The sequence below is a fragment of the Canis lupus genome, chromosome 11 (assembly GCF_003254725.2).
Source record: "Canis lupus dingo isolate Sandy chromosome 11, ASM325472v2, whole genome shotgun sequence".
Classification (NCBI taxonomy): Eukaryota; Metazoa; Chordata; class Mammalia; order Carnivora; family Canidae; genus Canis; species Canis lupus.
This window is the reverse complement of record NC_064253.1, coordinates 5,783,855-5,803,690: the sequence shown is the minus strand read 5'-3', so window position 1 is coordinate 5,803,690 and position 19,836 is coordinate 5,783,855. Positions and strand designations below refer to the sequence as shown.

General features: G+C 31.8%; 1 protein-coding gene across 8 annotated transcripts in view; it reads right to left on the bottom strand.

The window, feature by feature from the left end:
• Positions 1 to 732: 732 nt before the first annotated feature.
• The window catches only part of AP3S1 (adaptor related protein complex 3 subunit sigma 1), a 68,410-nt gene continuing 49,306 nt past the window's right edge, over positions 733 to 19,836 (bottom strand). For 3 of the 8 annotated variants that reach the window (XM_025446673.3, XM_049115968.1, XM_025446671.3), the window contains 2 exons: positions 10,483 to 10,590; positions 733 to 1,451 (listed from right to left, as the gene is read on the bottom strand). In XM_025446673.3, coding sequence (XP_025302458.1) covers positions 1,323 to 1,451; positions 10,483 to 10,590 — 237 coding nt within the window. In that variant the 3' untranslated portion in view covers positions 733 to 1,322. Of the gene's footprint in view, positions 1,452 to 2,751; positions 2,800 to 7,292; positions 7,334 to 10,482; positions 10,591 to 19,836 lie in introns of all 8 variants that reach the window. The other 5 variants (XM_049115967.1, XM_049115966.1, XM_025446676.3 and 2 more) reach the window with 3 other exon arrangements.

Genomic DNA, 19,836 nt, shown 5'->3' with positions numbered 1-19,836 from the left:
AGGACTGCTCTAAATGTTCTGCTTTGTAGAACTTTTATACATCTCTGAACTGATGGAAATCCTAATAATCACAGACTGAATTTCTATGGCCTCAATGGAAGGAAGCTCAGAGTTAGATAAATATTAGTGATTTTTCTTACATTCCAGAGCCCATGAGGTAAAATTCATACATGCCACAAATCTAAGGAAATGTGTCAAAAAGAACATTTGGAGAGGACTAGAACGGTTAAAAAAACAAAACAAAACAAAACAAAGCAAAAAAACGAAAACACCAACCTTGGTCTAACTGGAAGAGGAACCTCATCCACAGTTCAGAAGATAAGACCAAATACAAAAATGTGGGCCAATAATGAAAAATCAGAATATGAGAATGTTAAAACTTAAGAAAACAATTTAGCTTTGACTTTGGGATGGAATACTCAAGTGAAGCCCAACAGGATTTTGTGTTCAAAAGCAACTAGGTATCTGCCAAAATTAGTTTTCATCATTTGAGCAAGAAGGGACCAGGTGAAAAACTTACACCTATCTTTATAAAAATAGCTTTTGTAATTTCTCAATATAGATTTTAGAAAAAGATTTGTCATCTCCCACCTCAGATTTGTACATAACTACACTACCTGATACATTCATCTTAACTTGTGAAGTAACTGAGTTTTAGAATAATTTAGTGAATTTTTGAATATTCAAAGTAAAATATTAAGTATTAATTAAATAAATCAACATCAACAACTGTTTAACAGTGATAAAATATACTTTTATTTACTTTGTTGAGTCAGAAGGTCGTAAAAAAATTATTGCTAAAGTAGATATCAGGCAAACAGAAAGGTACTTTAGAAGTCCAGTTACCTTGGAGTTTATTTAAACTAAGAGGAAAGGTCATAATGTTTTCATGCAATACATATTTGGTTCTTTAAATAACAACCATGACAAATAACAGAAAGAATTATGGAATGCTGCACTTGTGATCCATACAAAACACCAACATTGTGGATTGTACATAATTTAAAGAAATATCTCAAATACTGTTTGAAATACTGTAGTAGCCAATACATAGAGGCATGCCTTCAGGTGGGCACAGGAATGCAGTTTAGAAAAGAAAGAGAAATATCATACTGGAACTACTCAATTTCTTCAAAATCACTGAGCAAGAAAAGCAACATTGAACTTTCATACTGATTTTACACAACTTTTATACAGTACCTTGACTTAAATCCAAGAGCAAAAATTAAGACTCTCCTCCTCTATTTTTGGTAAACAAGTGCATGGTAAACTTAGATGACTTTTCCCCCTGGATTTTACCTGGGAGTGGCCTTTTAAATTTTTTATTTAAAAGAGGGCAGGTTTGGCACTTTTATACTGATGTCACCAATGTTAATATTTCTTGGGATCTCAGGAAGATTCATATTCTTTACAGCTGATACAGCACGGGCTGGAGCTCCTGCTAAGCCAGCCTGTATACAGAAGCAAATAAAAGAAAAAGAAAATGTACAACTCAGGTGTAGCTCATCAAGAAACACTAAAAATGGAGAACAATGATAAAAGATTCTCATATAACAAGCTCAGAGACCAGATGGTAGTTTGAGTGGTATGGGATGGCTACTTTGAAATTCTAATCTATAAAGAGAAAAACAGTTGACACATTAAAAAATACAGTGAATACATGCAGTGATAAGAACATAAAGATTTAGATACAAATTAACCTGTACTACTTAGATATCATATATAATATTCAAATGACAAAACTAGGTCTTCACCTATATCCTGACTTATGATATAAGCATGAAGCATATTTTACATTAGTTTCCTTTTTAAACATCTTTTGCAATAGTCATGATAGATTTGGGGTTTTGTTTTTGGCTTTTTTGTTTTGTTTTTTTGCTTTTAAAATAGCGTTTTATTATCAAAATATGCTGTGAAATAAAAAATGAAAGTAATAGATCAAACTCATTTAGTTCCTTTTCTTAGGGCCAACCCCTTGAAACATTTCAAAACAACAATTTTTTTTAAATTATTTTAATTATGGAGGGTTTTCTAAACTTTTCTAGGAAAGTTCTGAAACACTGAAAAAAAAATCAGGCTTTTAAAGTAAGCCTCAATCCAGAGAAGAGTTCTTCCTAAAAATGAAACTGTAACGAGGATCTTTCCAACTCTTCCATGCATTAGAAAAAATATTAAAAAAAAATTATAATGATTAAAAGTATTGTGTCATATAAAGTATATCCAACAACATATGTTCAGTTTACAATATACAAATTTGGACAAAGAATAGTATTAAATGCAAAAGGTAGTATTTATATAATTAAATGAATTTTAAAACTTCCAGTAGCATTAGTGTCACAATATTTCACTTTCATCTTAATAGGGAAATTTATCATTTGTGAAATAATTTTGAAAAACATATGCTTAAAAATAAAAGAAAAATGCATATATGTCATCTTTTTCAAATAGCTACAACAGTCTTCATACTTTTAAGGTTTAAGTTAGATTAATATTTCATCAATTTTTATTCAGGTGATATAATAAAGCCAACAAACACATCTGAGTTCAGTGGCATACATCATCTTGACAAAAGCAGAGACAATTAGGTAACAAAAACAAATCTTCCACTTTGCTTAGATCACATATATGAGACAATGTCTGTGTAATTAGAAATACTAGTTTTAATGTCCCTTTTTGAAATTTTAGGGTTTTTTTCTTATGTAATCCTACCTCTTTTGTTAATTAAAATAATAATAATAATAAAGCTGTTACCTGAGAAAAATCTTGACTGATACAAAATAGGCCAGTGTAAACTATTTGCTGAATAAAGGATACAAACATTGTTAAGCAATGAAATAAAAGCCACGGATTATCAAGTCAGAATTGGAAAATAATAGAAAAATCAGTAAAATAGTATTAATAATAGATATGGTCCACACAGACAATAATATAAATGAAACACTCCATATCCAATTAAAGAATGAATAGGGCTGGAGTATTCAGTTTTTATAATTTAATGGAGGAAAGTTGTTTTTGATTGACCTCTACATTTATACCTACCTGAAACAATGCAGTTATTTTTATACCTCCCCAAAAGATACTGGAGATATCAATAAATATTGTTTAGGGTGGCATGTATCATATTCAAAAGGGTCTTTAACCTGATTATTTCAAGTTTAACGTCTAGCTACCAAAATTTAAAATGATTTAGGATCAAAGAAGGATCCAATTCAAAGAAGTTCACCATCTTGTAGGCTCTCTTTTTTTACACAAAAATATGTTTTCTGCCAAAGAACAAAAATTATTATACAAAATTACAGACATCCTGGAGCTAGTATCAGTTCTCCAGGTAGAAGGATTTTGTAATTCTTCTAATTAAAAAAACAATTTGTCACTATTTTTACTTGGATGTGTCTATATAGGATACAAATGATTAGTAGACTATAAAAAAGTATCGATAAGATGTGAATACAAATATTTTAAAGGACACAAATTACTAGAGGATTTTTATTATTGAGACAGGAAGAGAGAGAGAGGGTAGATATGTATGTATATTTTACTGGATACTATGATTTTTACTTTTAAAAATAGTAAAAATAATTTTCTTAGTATTAAATTAAACGTCATTGTCAAGAAGCCTTCTTGAACAGCTAAACTTAACTTAAGCAAAGAAAATGAGAATAAAAATGCATCCTGTTATTAAATTTCTTTAGATTAAGTTGTTTCTTTGTGACCAGAGATGGTGTCGACTGTTGGCTGCTAATGAGAATACATAAAGTCAATATAGCAATTGATTTAAATAGCATAATGTGCCAAGTTCTTATTATGTAAAACCAAAGGAAGTTTCTAAGTACAACAAACTACAATTCCTCTAAACATAAGCAGCAAGCCATAGACATGCAAAGGATGGTAACTATTCAGAACACGCAAATGAATTAAGAGAATCAAATTATTTCTCAAGCATGTTCAATACTTTTGTGTAGTATGTCGTGAATTTAAATGGTAGGAAATAAAAAAAACCTGTAATGCATACTTCATTAAGTTTTAATTAAACTAACATTTTAAGAAGTCAGATTTTGCAGAATATATAAAAAATATTAAAAAGATTGTTGGTCAGTAAGTAGATGCTTAAATGAGCTATCAATATTTATATATAAAAACTTAGGGCTTAGAAATAAGACTTCTCAGGTAGCCAAAACCAGAACTACTATAATTTTATTTTCAGACTTCCATTAAAGTGAAGTCTGAAACATTTTTATTAAAGAATAAAATGTGAAAGAGGTAATTTACTATTAGGAGATCAGTTTACCAACAGAAAGGTATAAAATAATTTCATTTTGTTAAGATTTTTTTTCAGTAAGATATTATATTCAAAGCAACAACTTTTACTAATTAATTTTTTGAACGCTAAAATTTACAGAAAGGAAGCTTACCTGACTTGTTAGTAGTATGTACAATTTAAAAGGTAAAATTAAGATATTTCTGACAGTACACATAACTCCTAAAGATTTAAGATTACACAGTTGATACCAAGCAGAAATAAAAAGAATGAAACCCTACTGGAGAAATAACTTGTTTCCATCTATGTTGTTATACTCGAGCACCACCATGGCAGGTAAACTGCAGCAACTCCACTAACAAAAAAAAATATATGAATCCAAAGCAGTTAAGAGTATGAACTGGATGAAAGAATGAAGTACAGTATATAAAAAAATGGTCATGTTTTCTCTCCCATGAGTTTAAATAAATTAACAGAATTAAGAGAAAGAAAACAAAATGAAGTCTGCAAGTATACCAAAATGAGGCCAAACAGATAGAAGACTTATACAGACATACTCTTGGAAATTTCAAGCACTTGAATCACAAAGATAGTAATGGATGGATATGATTTGTTTTTGATTTTGTTTTTAAATTGCCAGACCCAAAAATAAACAAAATATGTGCAAGCAAAAGTGGAAAAAGCAGCATTACTAAAATATATTTCAAAGAATCGGAAGGCTCCCTTTTCCTCATGCAATAAGCAATTAACTTTCTCGAAGGGAAAAGGAAAGAATCTAGATATTTATTTCATCTAATACATAAAATACTACCTACCATCTTAAAATATTTTTTTCACACTTTACATACAGAGTAAGATGGTAGTGGGAATAATCCATACATACTAAAACCTTTTACCCACCCTTCCTGCTTGAAGTTGCTATATGCACATTCATAATTTTGCCCTAACAGCAAAGTGAAAGAACATCAACATTAATAAACACAGTATTAAATGGTTTCAGACTCAAAATCATTAACAAAATAATGGCAGCTTTTGAATGTATGTTTTGAGCAAAACGGAAAAAGTCAGTATTTTAATTTCTGAATGTAAGGTAGACTAACTCTTAATCTGGGAATTTGTAATAGGTTTGCTCTTTGCTTTTAAAAGCAGTGCTTTAATATTTCAATTATAAACAAACAGGTTAGAAATGCTAATGATAACCCTCTAGTGAGTAAGAACTATAACATTTTATAAAAAATTTTATCAAAATTAGAATATTTAAAAATATTAAAACCTTCTAAATTATATAATCCATTTAATATAATCTTCAATTTAGTTTTAATTTCTACTACAGCTTTGCCTGTGTGAAATAAATATAGCAGACTAATGTCCAGTTCATGGATTTTATTTGCCAACCACTATAAGTGAATTCAAGGGTCCTCATCATAATTTTGTAGAAGAACAGAGTAAACTTCATTGTCAAGGTAAGAAGCAGAACCAACTCACAAGCTGACTTTCCAGCATCATTGTATGTTAGGGCCACTTTTTCTTATTCTCTGTCCTTTGACAATAAGTATTTGATTTAAAAAGAGAAGAAAGCTAATTACTAGTTCCAGTGATGGAAGTTAACAGACCCAAGTGGCTCTTTGCTAGAAAATGACAATTTGACATAAATTAAAGACTAGAACACAGAAATTGGCAGTGACCTGGATCAGTGGAATAAATGAGACCATTATGTATTTTCTATTCTAGGGATGAAGTAATATAGATCTAAGGACCAAAAATGGTACTCTCAGTTTCGTGACAGAGCCTACAATCTTGGGATAAGAAATTAAAAAGCTGCCTGTGTGTTGCTGCTTCTCAAAAACATACAGAAAGTAATAATTAGTGGCTAAAGAGCAATGCCAAATTCTCAGTGGCCTTTTTCTAATTAGTAAAGTGGGCAATCCAACTTGTTGAGTTTATATATATATATATATATATTTTTTTTTTCCGCTTTGGGACTCAATAAAGTATTTTCATTTTGAAATTTTGAAATGGAGTCCTATAAGCATTTTCAGTTTTCATTTTTATACAGCTTTGTACAAAAAAAGCTGCTCACCATTTAGATTCAAAATTTTTAAAAATAATTTACACAGTTAACTTTGGGTATGAAAAATGCATAGGAAATGCCAGAGAAAATTTAGTTTTATAAAGCTAGGAAACTATTAAAAACATTTTCAATATGTGGCAATATGTTTTGTAAAAATATCCAAGGATTACAATATTTTATTGAGTCTTAGTATAAAGTTTGGATGTCAGAAGGTTGCTACCCTGAAAATCCATTTTATTTTGGTCAAAATATTTAATTACAATTTCTAGAACATTTAATTCAATTTTAGAAGATTTGTTATCTTACACTTTTTGTTGGCCACTTTTAACATGCCCATGTTAATTAGTCAAAACCATAAAAGCAATTCTGTTAAGACTTTGGAACTGAAAACCATTATGTGGGGGGAAATATTATTTAAACTGTCACTATTCTATCTAAGCTTTCATTGCTTCTCACTTTGTATGCAAAACTCTAAATGTTCAGTATTTGGTTTTAAAATTCATAGCCTCCAGAATCCAGCAGGCAATTTGATGTTAGACTCCTAATTTAGAAAGATGGAAACAAAAACTATCTGTGAGAGTTAAATTAAGATTAATTCTACCATATGATGTTTGAAATAAACTCTACATTTTTATATACAAAGTAAACTGTCATTTCTACAAATGTAATTTGTCAGTTAAATGACGATGTTTAAAAAAAGAACAAAAAATTTAAACTTTCTTTTTACAATGCAGGCAGACAAAACAGAACAAACATGACATCAATGAAACACTAGTAAAATACAGTAAGTCCAATAAAAGATGAAGAAACTACAAGGAGAAACTAGAATGGAAAATAGGCTACAGGGACTACATGGGTTCATTAACACAAAGAATTTTTGAGTCTGGCCTAAATAATTAATTGCCTTTGACATCATTTTGCTTTCCCTTTGTTAAAGTACAGTTTTCTCAAAGTCAGCAATACCTTGTCTACCTGTCCTGTCTGGGAGATTGAAAGATAAAGGTCTGTAAGAGAGAAGAATGGAAAGAGCTAGAAAGATCAGGATGTTCAGAAAAAAAGAAGACTGACTTTAAAAACGTAGTGACTATTATTCAGACTCATTTATCTCATTTATATTCATCTTAAATATAACATGAAATACATAAAAGCTAATAAGTCTCCCCAACTCCACCCCTCTACCTCCACCCCCAGGGAGTCCTTTATTCCTAAGAAGATTCCTAAGTGCCTCTTATACTTCCCCCAAATCCCACCAACCTCCCAGCTTAAACCCTCCTTTTCCCAGACCCCAGTGTCACAGTAAACCATTTTTCTTGTCAAATCACGATAGACGAAAATACATTCAGAGCATATCTTTGTTTCTCCTCTCTTTAAAGATCTGGGAGGTCTTTGCTTCTACCTTTCTAGGTACTGGGAATTAAACTGGTTCACTTTCGACTATCACCAGAAATACACTACCTTTAAGCCAAAATAATAAAATCTTTGATTTCTGACAGAGTAAAGGCATCTAGCTAAATCCATGTTATAGCTTAAAAACTGTATCTTAATTATATCCAGGCTGATTTTAAAAAGATATATGCTATTCTGAATACCACTTAATCTTAAAAGTATGATAGCATGTTTTTTCATCAATCATGATATTCTGAATCTTAATTATTTCTTGACAAGTTTTTGCTTGCATACTAAATTTTAACTAAAATTTAAGTAAGAGATTAATTAAAGCTTATAGTAGATGACCAAATAATTTTGGATTATTCTGCAATTATATATTTGGTATATATATCCAGTTTAAGTAACATGGAAATGGAACCCATATGAAAAGTCTAACATTTTAATGTGTCTGGAATAAAGGTGGTACTCTTCCAAACATAATATGAAAGTTAATGAAAAATTACACAAAGTCAACATTTTTTGGCATTATCTATTAAAATATGATCAGGACTAAATGGCCTCATTTTGATTCAAAATCCTACTTTGTAACTAAAATATTAGCAGACATCACATATAGAGGAACACTTCATTAAAAAACATAATATTGTGGTTTATTCCCAAACTTTAGACATATTTTCTAGTAAAGGAGAAAAACTAATTTGTAGCAGATAATACCTGACTGTACAAATTAAATTATGATCAGTGGATGAAAAATACTAGTAGCTTTTCCACCAGTATTTTATTTTATTTTTTTTTCCACCAGTATTTTAAATCATTTTAAGCAGAATTATTTCTGTGAAGAGTTCAGTTACAGTATTCTTTGAACTACTTCCATTGAAAATGTAAACTTTGTATTTTACTGCTCCTTACAGATAAGGAAAAACTGCCTCATGAACAAAGTTTTACTGGACAATCAGAAAGTAAATATCCATTTTGCAATTATTATAGGACCTTAATGACTTCTGTCAGTATTGTAAATAGCAAACCAAGGAGAAAAAGAAAAAAAAAAGGATACATCAATAAAAAGAAGTTAGAAACCCAGAATATGAACATTCCAGACAAAAAGGTCAATATAAAAAAAAAAAAAAGGTCAATATATTTTTTACAGATGATTACACAGAAGTCATAAATTACCACATATCCACTCCTTTTTGACAGATTATTAATGGATTGGTCACTGTTTGCCTCTTGGCATTTAGGATCTATATCTATAGGTTTTTGTAAAGCAAGTTTTAACAGATTACATGAAATTTGAGTTATCACTTAAGACTTTATAGCTTAGAGGTCAGAGTAAATCTTTTACTATACTAAATAATAAAAGGCAAGCCAACTCTACTAAATAATATTCTGAGCTCTTTTCCATGTCCTAAAACAAAACTTTTTGTAATCTAGTTTGTTTTCCCTTTTCAAAAACCAGTATTTTAAAAATTGGCTGTAGAACCCATAAAAACTATGTTGGTATTTAAAAGAGTCATAATTATAAGCTCTTCACCATTACAAGCCTCTTCTTTAGGCAACTCATAGGGATGGTAAAGTGAGATAAAGAGAAATGCAGGACTATTTAACTTTAAAATAGAGCACTGGCAAATGTTTTTATACAAAGCTTCAACTGTTTCCAACCCTCAGATTTTCGATATCCATCATCCTATATTTCATTCAATTCCAATGAACATAGCATTATATTAAACCGATCCTTTGAAGTGCCAACAAGATAAAAATTCTTTACAACTTGTCTGCTATAAATTAATGCTAGCATATTTTTAGTATCTTGCTGCTTTTGCAGTATAATTTACTTTAAATTAACCAAACACCTGAACTTGTATTTATAATTATAAATAAAAGTTATTTTTCTGAGTTATGACTATAAATACCAGAAGTAACAAGTATAATGTTGAATGACATATCAAAACTATTCATCTTTCTAAACTTCCATTATAGTAATAAGAAACAACCAAAACAATGTGAACTTCAATGGCTCAATTAAAGTACCTGTTATTGATACTCAGCCTAATATTTGAGGAAAGACTCATGAAAATTCTAAAGTAGGATTTTATATGCTAAAGTGCTGGTTGATCCTCAAGCACCTAATCGAGTAGCACAAAGCTAGACATGTGTAACTAGCTAAACCTTTCTCCTTAGAATGCAGAAAAAGCCATGAATGTATGTATAACTGTATAAAACAGCCAACTTGTCGGTGACCTCCAGGAAGGATCCAGAATTCAAAGATTAAGGCAATTAATTTCTTTTTTTCAGTGTTCACTGAGGCTTGCAAAGCACCAATTGTAACTTGTAACATTACTTCCTCATGAGAAGTAATTTCCTCTCTTATCCTTTTCCAGAAATAGTTCTGCGACACTAAACTCATCTCTAAAATATCAAGTCTAAGATTTCCTTGATGATTACTAAGGTTTTGTAAAGCAAATAATGATTTCATTCTTCAAACAGGCCATTTCTTTTTTAAGCTGTTAAGAATCTAGAATTGTGTTTATTACCCAAGGCAGTTACAACCATAACCAAAAAAGAATACACAAAACTATCAGGTAGATAGTAGTCACAGAACATTTAACATACTAAGATATGTACATTCCATTTTTAAAAAACTGAATAAGCCTATCAGCTGTACTTAAAGGGTGATACTGAAGGACAAACAGTGAAAGCTACACATCATGCATAATTTATGATCATGCTTACTACCTCCATTAACTAAAGCACTTTCCATTCTTACCTCAGATTTCTCCAGTTTATTTTGTGCATCAATTTGTGTAACAATCTCATTCATGTTGGTCTCCAATACCATTCCCCCCATCACCATTTCTGCAAGAATATTGTGAACCTAAAGGGAAAAATAATACACGTCCATAAAAAAAAATTCACTACAAAAACGTTTCATGACTCCAGCAGCTTTTGTTTCAAACACTGCTATGACTATTTCATAAGTATGAAGTGTAAAATAAAAATAATTTAGAGGGCTACTAATATATGTCTGCTACTACTAATCAGCCTGAGACAGTTATAAAACCTCTTTAAGTCTTAGTTTAATAGGCTATAAAACAGATATTAATAGTGCCTTCTTCCTAGATTGTTGAAAGGATTCAATGATTGTTGAAAGGATTCCATTCCATGGAAGAGCTCAGAACAAAGTAAATGATCAATAAACACTACCTAACCTATTACTATAACTAGGTTAATGTTAAAAAAATTATCTACAATGGCCTTTTATGCCATATTCTTAGCCAATAATCATAAAGTTATTTTATGCTCAAGGCATTTAATGAAGTTATGTGGCACTATAACAAGCTCCTGATTGAAATAAAGTAAAATTTCTTTTTTATTGTAGGTACTTTAATAATGTTTTTATCCCAAATACTTTCATACAGGCAATACTTAGATTTTGTTTTGAAAATATCATCAAATATATCTTACAATACTAAAAATAGCATCTTCCACTGGGGAGAAAAAATATAATCCAGCTGTTTTTTCATAGGTATTTACTGAATCAAAAATTACCAACTCAAAGCTAAATTAGGGTTTCACAGAAGAGCATACTTTGCTGTAATTTTTTAAAATAATGTGGTAATAAGAATGGAGACTCTGAAATTAGGTATGAATACTGACTCTACCACATATTAGTTGTATGTCCTTTAGTACACATACAATTGTTACCTTATCTGTAAAATAGAGATAAAAATAATATAGACACCTCATACAGTCATCATAAGAAATTAAATAATTCATGCAAAGTATGTACTATAGTACCTAAAAGATATTATAAAGTAATTTTTTTATTTTAAGATTTTATTTATTTTAGAGAGCAAGCAAGTATGAGCATGAAGGGAGGGGGAGAAAGGGAGAGAGAGAAAGAGAGAAAGAGAGAAAGAGAGACTGAGAGAGAATCCCAAGACGATTCCCTGCTAAGGATGGAGCCAAACATAGAGCTCCATCCCACGACCCTGAGATCATGACCTGAGCCAAATCAAGGGTCAGGTGCTTAACCGACTGAGCCACGCAGGAACCCCAAGTAGTTTTATTTTAAACAAAAACTCGTTTTGGTTAAATACATAATTATATTATTTTATTTTCATTCCTTTATAAGACTGCACGCAAATGTATTCATGATTTTTAAATCCTATCATTATTTACTAATTTTTCATTTTGGAAAGATGGACACCTCATGTACAACTCTTGAAGAAAGGATCACAGAAATTACTTTTCTTGTAAACAAAACCAGAAGCCACAATTGTTTTAAAAACTAGTGCTAAAAAAAATAAATAAAAACGAATCCTAAATACCATCATTACTAACTGCTAACTCTTTAGCAACTAAATACCATTTATTAAAACTATGTTTTGGTGCTACACTCATGGTATTTAATTCAATTCTCACATCAACCTTTGTTACAGTTCAGAGAATAAGCCAGCCCAGTTTGCTCAAGACACAAAAACAAACTAGTATGTAGCAAATGAACAATTAAAACCTAAGTCTGAGTGATCCAAGTCCAATTCCTTGTTTTCTTCTGTTAACAATAATACATGAAATTGATACAGCAAATTAATTTTTAGTCATAATCTATGAAGATTCAATTAAAGATCAAGAAGGTTACTGGATGATAAACTATAACTACCCTACAATAGCTAACATATAATATATGGAGGGAAAGTATTCAAAAAGGAAGGCCATAGGCAGTGGAAGAATTCATTAAAACTTCTGTTTTAGCAGTGGAGCCTCTCTCTCCTTTTTAAAACAAATTCTCGCTGAGTGAAGTAAGTCAGTCGGAGAAGGACAAACATATGTTCTCATTCATTTGGGGAATATAAATAATAGTGAAAGGGAATATAAGGGAAGGGAGAAGAAATGTGTGGGAAATATCAGAAAGGGAGACAGAACGTAAAGACTGCTAACTCTGGGAAACGAACTAGGGGTGGCAGAAGGGGAGGAGGGCGGGGGGTGGGAGTGAATGGGTGACGGGCACTGGGGGTTATTCTGTATGTTGGTAAATTGAACACCAATAAAAAATAAATAAAAAAATAAAATAAAAAAATAAAACAAATTCTCATGAGAAAGCACAATTTGTAATACATGCTGATAAAAGTATAGCAACTCCACCAACCCCACTTTGCTCAGGTTTATGCATTTACTATTGCCTTTTCAAAAATATCTCAGAAACACAATCAGATCAGTGGAAGCCATAGATTTCAGTATTTTAGAAATGTTTACCAAGTTTAGAGGTATTAAAATGAATAGCCCACAAATGTGGGTCATACCCAAGAAATTCTAAGAACATATGTGCCAATACAAGAAGGACTAGGATGTAAATTTGTCCTCAAAATAAATATAACTCCTATGAAAGCAAATTTGGAAATCCAGAGAAGATAAAAAATACAAATGAGACCTGCGAGCTAAATCCTTAAGCATAATCTCATTTATTAGAAATATAATAAATGCCTAAAGAATATATTCTAGATGAGGAGATATATTACTTAGAAGTTCTAGGAGATTAACGGTATGGGATGAGTCATTAATTGGGAGATGAGTCCAAAATTATCAAGGTCATGACGTTCAAATAAGGTATGGAGGGATCATTTAGAAGCTGTCCAGTGACAGAAAACTTCATGTTCCAAGAATTGGGAGGAATTTTTGGCAGACTTCATAAGAGAAAGATGATAAAAGCTTTGCTTTCAGATTTGCCCTAACACATATAGCTGACATATTCTAGTATTTTGTTTTATAAATTTTACCTAAAACAGATTTTTTTTTTTTTAAAGAGAGAAAGAGAGTATGTGAGGGGCAGTGAGGAGAGGGAGAGGGAGAGGGAGAGGGAGAGAGAATCCTAAGCAAGCTCCACACCTAGCAAGTAGCCAAACATGGGGCTGATCTCAGGACCCTGAGATGGTGACCTGGGCTGAAATCAGGAGTGGAACATTTAACCAACTGAGCCACCCAGGGTCCCTTACCTAAAACAGATTTTAGTGGAAATAAAAGGATGACAACTATGCTTGAAATAAAACTCATCTACCAAACCCTTGATGTTTACCTAAGTGTTCAATGGGTTTTTATCCCCTTTTCTTGAATTTTTATAGGTTTTAAGTGTTTTTAAAAATAGCAAATACCACATTAGTAACGTATTTTTGCTTTTTTGTTTGTTTTTACCTATATATGCCCCATCTACCCCACCACATAGCTTCTTATGGACATACACCATAACTGCTAATTTCATTTTTACTTTTAAAAATCATGCTATAAGCAAACAGTTAAAAGTTCAAGCTATATAGAAACTTACACATGAACAAAAAGTCTCCACCACCCTCTACTTGTTACTAGGTCTCTCTATCCAGGGATAATCACAGTTAATTGTATCTTAAACAGGTTTCCACCACTTTCTGAAAGTTCCCACTATGCCCTTCACTTTAAAAAAAGACCTACATCCAGGATCCCTGGGTGGCTCAGCAGTTGAACACCTGCCTTCGGCCCAGGACGTGATCCTGGAGTCCTGGGATCGAGTCCCACGTCGGGCTCCCTGCACGGAGCCTGCTTCTCCCTCTGCCTGTGTCTCTGCCTCTCTCTCTCTCTGTGTCTCTCATGAATAAATAAATAAAATCTTAAAAAAAAAAAAAGACCTACATCCATACCTGTTTCTGCTAACTGAATGAAATCCAAAGAGAATTTTCCAGAGTGGCTGCACTTTCATGTATTTAGGTAGTAAATAGTATGTGTCAATGCAGAACTTGGAGACTTTTGCTTAGTACTACTCTAACTTATTTAAGATTAAATGGTCTCTATTTTATTTTATTACTATTTATAAAAATATTGCACAATTGTAGGTATCTAATGATTATATACAATTTTTTCTTCAAAATTATTTATCTCAATTATCGTGAAATTCAAAAGTTAAAGAACAAGCCATGTGGTTTTTTAAAGCAATTTTCACTATCCCATTAGTGAACCATGTTTATTAAATGTTTTTAAAGTTTTTGTTTAAATTCTAGTTAAATTACAGTGTAATATTAGTTTCAGGTGTACAATAGAGTGATTCAACACTTCCACACATCACCCAGTGCTCATCACACATGTTTATCAAATACTATGTCAGCAGCATTCTGGTTTGAGTAGAGTGTACGTAATTAGTGGAGGGTAAAATGAAGACTAAATCAAACATATTTCACTTTTTAACAGTAACAAGCCTTCTAATAGACTGAAGTAAACATAAAAAAGGATAAGGAAAGGAAAGGAAAGGATGTCAAAGAGTTCACAGACTCCTTTCTACAGTTAGTCACTTGTTTGTAGAGTGTAAAAGTTACTTTGCTATAACTTGTTGGAAATGAAGTCCTCTGCACCAAGTATTTTTTACTTGGACTATATTAATATCTGACTATAGGGATGGTCAAATAAAATATGACATATCATTCTGTTGAATTCTTCACCTGAGAATAAAGCTGATATGTATGTACTGATAGGATTCATTTAAAGACAGATGAAGTTAATAAAGCCAGGCACAGAACACTGTGTGAACTCGAAAAACAAACTCACTCACTCACTAAACCAAAAAAAACTCTGCATATCTTTGAAAAATATACAGGAAAAACGTCTGGAAGCCTACCTACCCAAACAATTACTTCAGCTAAACAGTGTGGGATGGGGCTGAGTGGGTATAAGGAGGAAGACAAGGTAAGAACTTAGTGTTTAATCATATAGCCTTCAGTATTGTTTGACTTTTTTGTTTCTAAAGAAAGATAAGTGGTATTATTGTAATTTTAAAATAAAATATTTTACTATGGATAATGGTATAATGTTCTTTAATGGTTGTACGTCTGTCAGAGACACACAGACAGAAACAGGTATCACATATCCTTCTAAAATAACTACAAACTAAAAAAAAAAAATTAACTACAAACTACTTGAGGAATGGGATAAGGGACTATTCTTCATATAACCCTACAGGGTGTTTAGCACTCAATAAATATTTTGTAAAATGTGTTTTGCAAGGAACACCTCCTTCATCTCTGCTTGCAGCAAAATGAATCTAAGCAGGAATTTTAAATATAAGTGCAGGAGGTGCAAAGCAAAGTTATCAGTCTACTTTAAAAATTGTAATACCAAAAAAAAAATTGTAATACCATATTACTTGATTTTTTAAAAAAGATTTATTTATTTGAGAGAGAGAACACTCGCCAAGCTGAGCATCAGTGGGAAGAGCAGAGGAAGCAGGAGAGAGAATCCCAAGCAGATTTGACACTGAGTGTGGAGCCCCATGCAGGGTTTGATCTTTCACCTTGAGATTACCACCTCAGCCGAAATCAAGAGTAAGATGCTCAACCAACTGTGCCACTCAGGCACCCCAAGACATCATTTTTTAAATTATTAAGACAGAATTGTCCCTTACAATGAAATGATCAACAATTTTTTTTATTAATGTAGGTTCTTGCTAGTTTTTTTTTTTCAATTTATTTATTTGAGAGAACGAGTGAATGAGCAATAAGAGTGGGGAAACAGATAGAGGGAGATGGAGAAACTAAACAGAGCCTATGGGGGGCTCCATCTCATGACCCTGATATCATGACTTGAGCCAAAATCAAGAATTAGATGCTTAACTGACTGAGTCATTCAGGTCCCCCAATAATCAACTAAAGTATGTTAGAACATTTTAATTTATGTATTTCTGTGGGTCATGTTGTTACTAATTTGATAATAAAACATTAATAGATATTTGTTAATAAAAATTTTAAACAATGGACCTAATGTAATCTATTAATACCTGTATTTATAATTCCATCTGTGGTAAATAGATCTCTTTGTATTTTGACATTTCTTCAAATCTAAGCTACAACTGATTATTTGAAAAACTATCACTTTACATACTACTGAAAAGGAAAAACAGTCAATTAAATTATGACAAGCCATAGAATGTAACATTAATCCCAATTTCAAAGTGTTACAATGTGAGAGAAATCTGCAATTTTAGAGTCAGTGAATTATAGTATTTTCTCACCATTTTTAGCCCTACACATGTTGTTAAGTAAAATAAAAGCAATGATAAAAATATTTAAGTAAAAAAATGAATGTTTTGGGGGTTTATTGGTGTCACTGCCAACATTAAAGAAAAATAAAAAGTTTAGCTTCAGTAATATATCCTTTCAAAAGATATTTACCACAATTTCATTAAGTCTAAAAACATTTTTAAATTTTACTATAATCATTCTCCAACAAGACAGCTGATGTATTTAAGTGTTTTATAAATCAAAACTAGTGTTGATAATGTTATTAGCCTTAAGAAAGTGCTAAGAAAATAACCAGTTTTACCGTCATTTGGTTACTATTACCTTGAGACTGAGCCAGTTGAGCAGGTTCTTCTGCTAAAGAGTACTATTCCCCCAAAACTACTGATTTTTTTCTTAATATGCTGTCAAAATGACCTATCATTATAATGACCTATCAATATAGCAATATAATATATATATCATGAAAGAAAATCTTAAACTATGACAATTTTGAAAATAATTCTGAAAGGAATTAGGATTATATTTTGTTAGTCTATCAACATTTTGATACAATTTTCAAGACAAAAATAGAAAGGGAAAATATATAAGATATTAATAATAATGATGACATTTGTTAATTGCTAACCAATGAAAAGCAACAGGGATGTAGTAATTCCAATAGCTAAATCTATTTTGGTGCACAATGCATTTTATATACTAACACTGAATATGAATGTCTCAAAATCTGAAAATTCAAAATATTCAAGTCTGATTTAAAAACTAGAAAGCTGTTCTACTTTCTATTCTATATTCCCGGGTGAGTATCAAGAAATCCTTTTTAAAAACTGCTTATTATAGAAATCAGAGTTGCTCAGTAAAAGATCTTAGAATATTCCAACTCCCTTTTTCCCCTTCGTGGTTTATGTGTTACTTGTGACTTGTACTTTAGTGCTACAAATTCTTTTCATATTAATCCCACAAGTACTTTAACAATGTTCTTTTATCTTTACTCACAAATTTACATCTTTCTTTGTTGTTCTTCCTTATTTAACTCATTCCTTCTTATATTTCACATTTCCCTCTGTGTAATCTTTTCTTTTAGAATTTCCTTTAGTAAAGCCTCACTGGTAGCAAATTCTCTCATTATTTTTCTCTGATAATGTCTATTTTGCCCATATTATTTTAAGATTTTTTTGTTGACTTGAGAATTCCAGTTGGGTAGTTATTTACTCTCAACGCTAGGTCTTCTAACTTCCGTGGTTGCTATTGAGAAATCATTACCTTCATTAAGAGCAGTGGTTAAATTGGGAAATGTTTCTTTTATATCTGGATGATTTTAAAAGCTCTTTCTCTTCAATTGTACTACCATTAATCTAAATGTAGATCTATTTTTATTTATTCTGCTTGTGATTCTTTTATCTGTGGATTGGTATCTTTCTTTAATTCTGGTAAATTCCCAGCCATTAGATACCCAGATATTAAGAGCATGCCTTGTTCCTTCTCTCCTGTTCTTCTGAGACTAATAAATGTTCATTAGATCTTTCTTGCTCTCTTCTCCCTGACGTATAAACCATCTTCCATGTTTTCACTCTTTCTTATCTTTTTAAGCTGCATTATGGACAGTGTTCTATCTTTCCTTTTACTCAGATACATGTAATCGACATTAAAGTACATATTCATTCACTGAATTTTTTTTTTAAGATTTTCTTCATTTATTCATAGAGATGCAGAGAGAGAGAGAGGCAGAGACACAGGCAGAGGGAGAAGCAGGCTCCATGCAGAGAGCCTGACGTGGGACTTGATCCAGGATCTCCAGGATCACGCCCTGGGCTGCAGGCGGCACTAAACTGCTGCGCCACCGGGGCTGCCCCTCATTCACTGAAATTTTTAATTTTGACTTTTTTCTTTTTGCCTCGTCTAGAAATTCTATTGAGGTTGTGTTTGTTTTTTTTTTGTTTTGTTTTGTTTTGTTTTTTTGAGGTTGTTTTCAAATCACCTAGGCTGTTTTCTGTAATACTTGATTCACTCCAAATTTTTATCAGGATCGTCTTTCTAACAACCTGTTCAGTCAATGGGATAGGGGCTGGTGTGTCTGGGGCCAATTTTTGGCTAGTGCTGGCAGGGTAGAGTGGAGACTGGCATGTCTGGGGTTTAGCTTTCCAATGGCCCAGCCAGCAGTCTGGTTAAATAAAGGAAGAAATGAGCAAATAAATAAATGCATCATGAATAATGAGAATAATAGGAAAGAATAATCAGAATAATCTTTCACTGTCAGAGTAGCAAGTTGCAAATATGGAAAAGGAAAATGGTAGAATAAAATCTGTAGTGTTGTACTATACTCTGAGGTATTATGATGAACTCAATGATTTTTGAAATATATACAGATATAGAAATAGATTAGGGGGTGCATGTGCACACATACACATACCTACATCTATTTGCCAGCTTGGTTCAGAGAACCAGGAGTAATATTACCCTTGAACAAACATGGTACCAAGATTGTTGTTTCTAAATATCATTGTCTGTGAAAAGGAATCAGGGTTCCTTTAAGAAACAGCTGACTCAGAATAGAGAATATGTAAGATGCTCTGTCCATAGAAAAAGCCTAGAAACAATAACCAGCCTCATAATTAGGAGCACCTCCACACTGTGGCTTCCATATACCATTTCCCATTATAAAAAGAATCAGGGCTCCTACGAGGAATGGCTGATAGCATGGTTAGAGGAGGATATTTACAATAATGGGTCTGCAGCAACTAGTTGTGACAGAACACAAAACAGCTATCAAAACCTATGAAGGGGGAGGAATGGCAAAAGGCCTCAGAAGACAACCTGAAGGGGCTCCTCCTGGTCAAAGAAAGGCAATGTGAGCACCCAGAAGAGTACTATCTTCAGTTGGTTAAAACAAATCAAGCATATTAAAATTCCTATGTCACAAAAAACTAAAACAAAACAACACAACAATAGTCATTTTTTGGTGGGTATTAGGGAACTGAACTTTTAGGAAAACTGACAATAAGGGGAAATAATTTAGATTTTATCCTGTCCTTCCTATATAAACTGTATCTTTTAAGCCCACATCTCTGTCTTTTAATAAATAGTTTCAT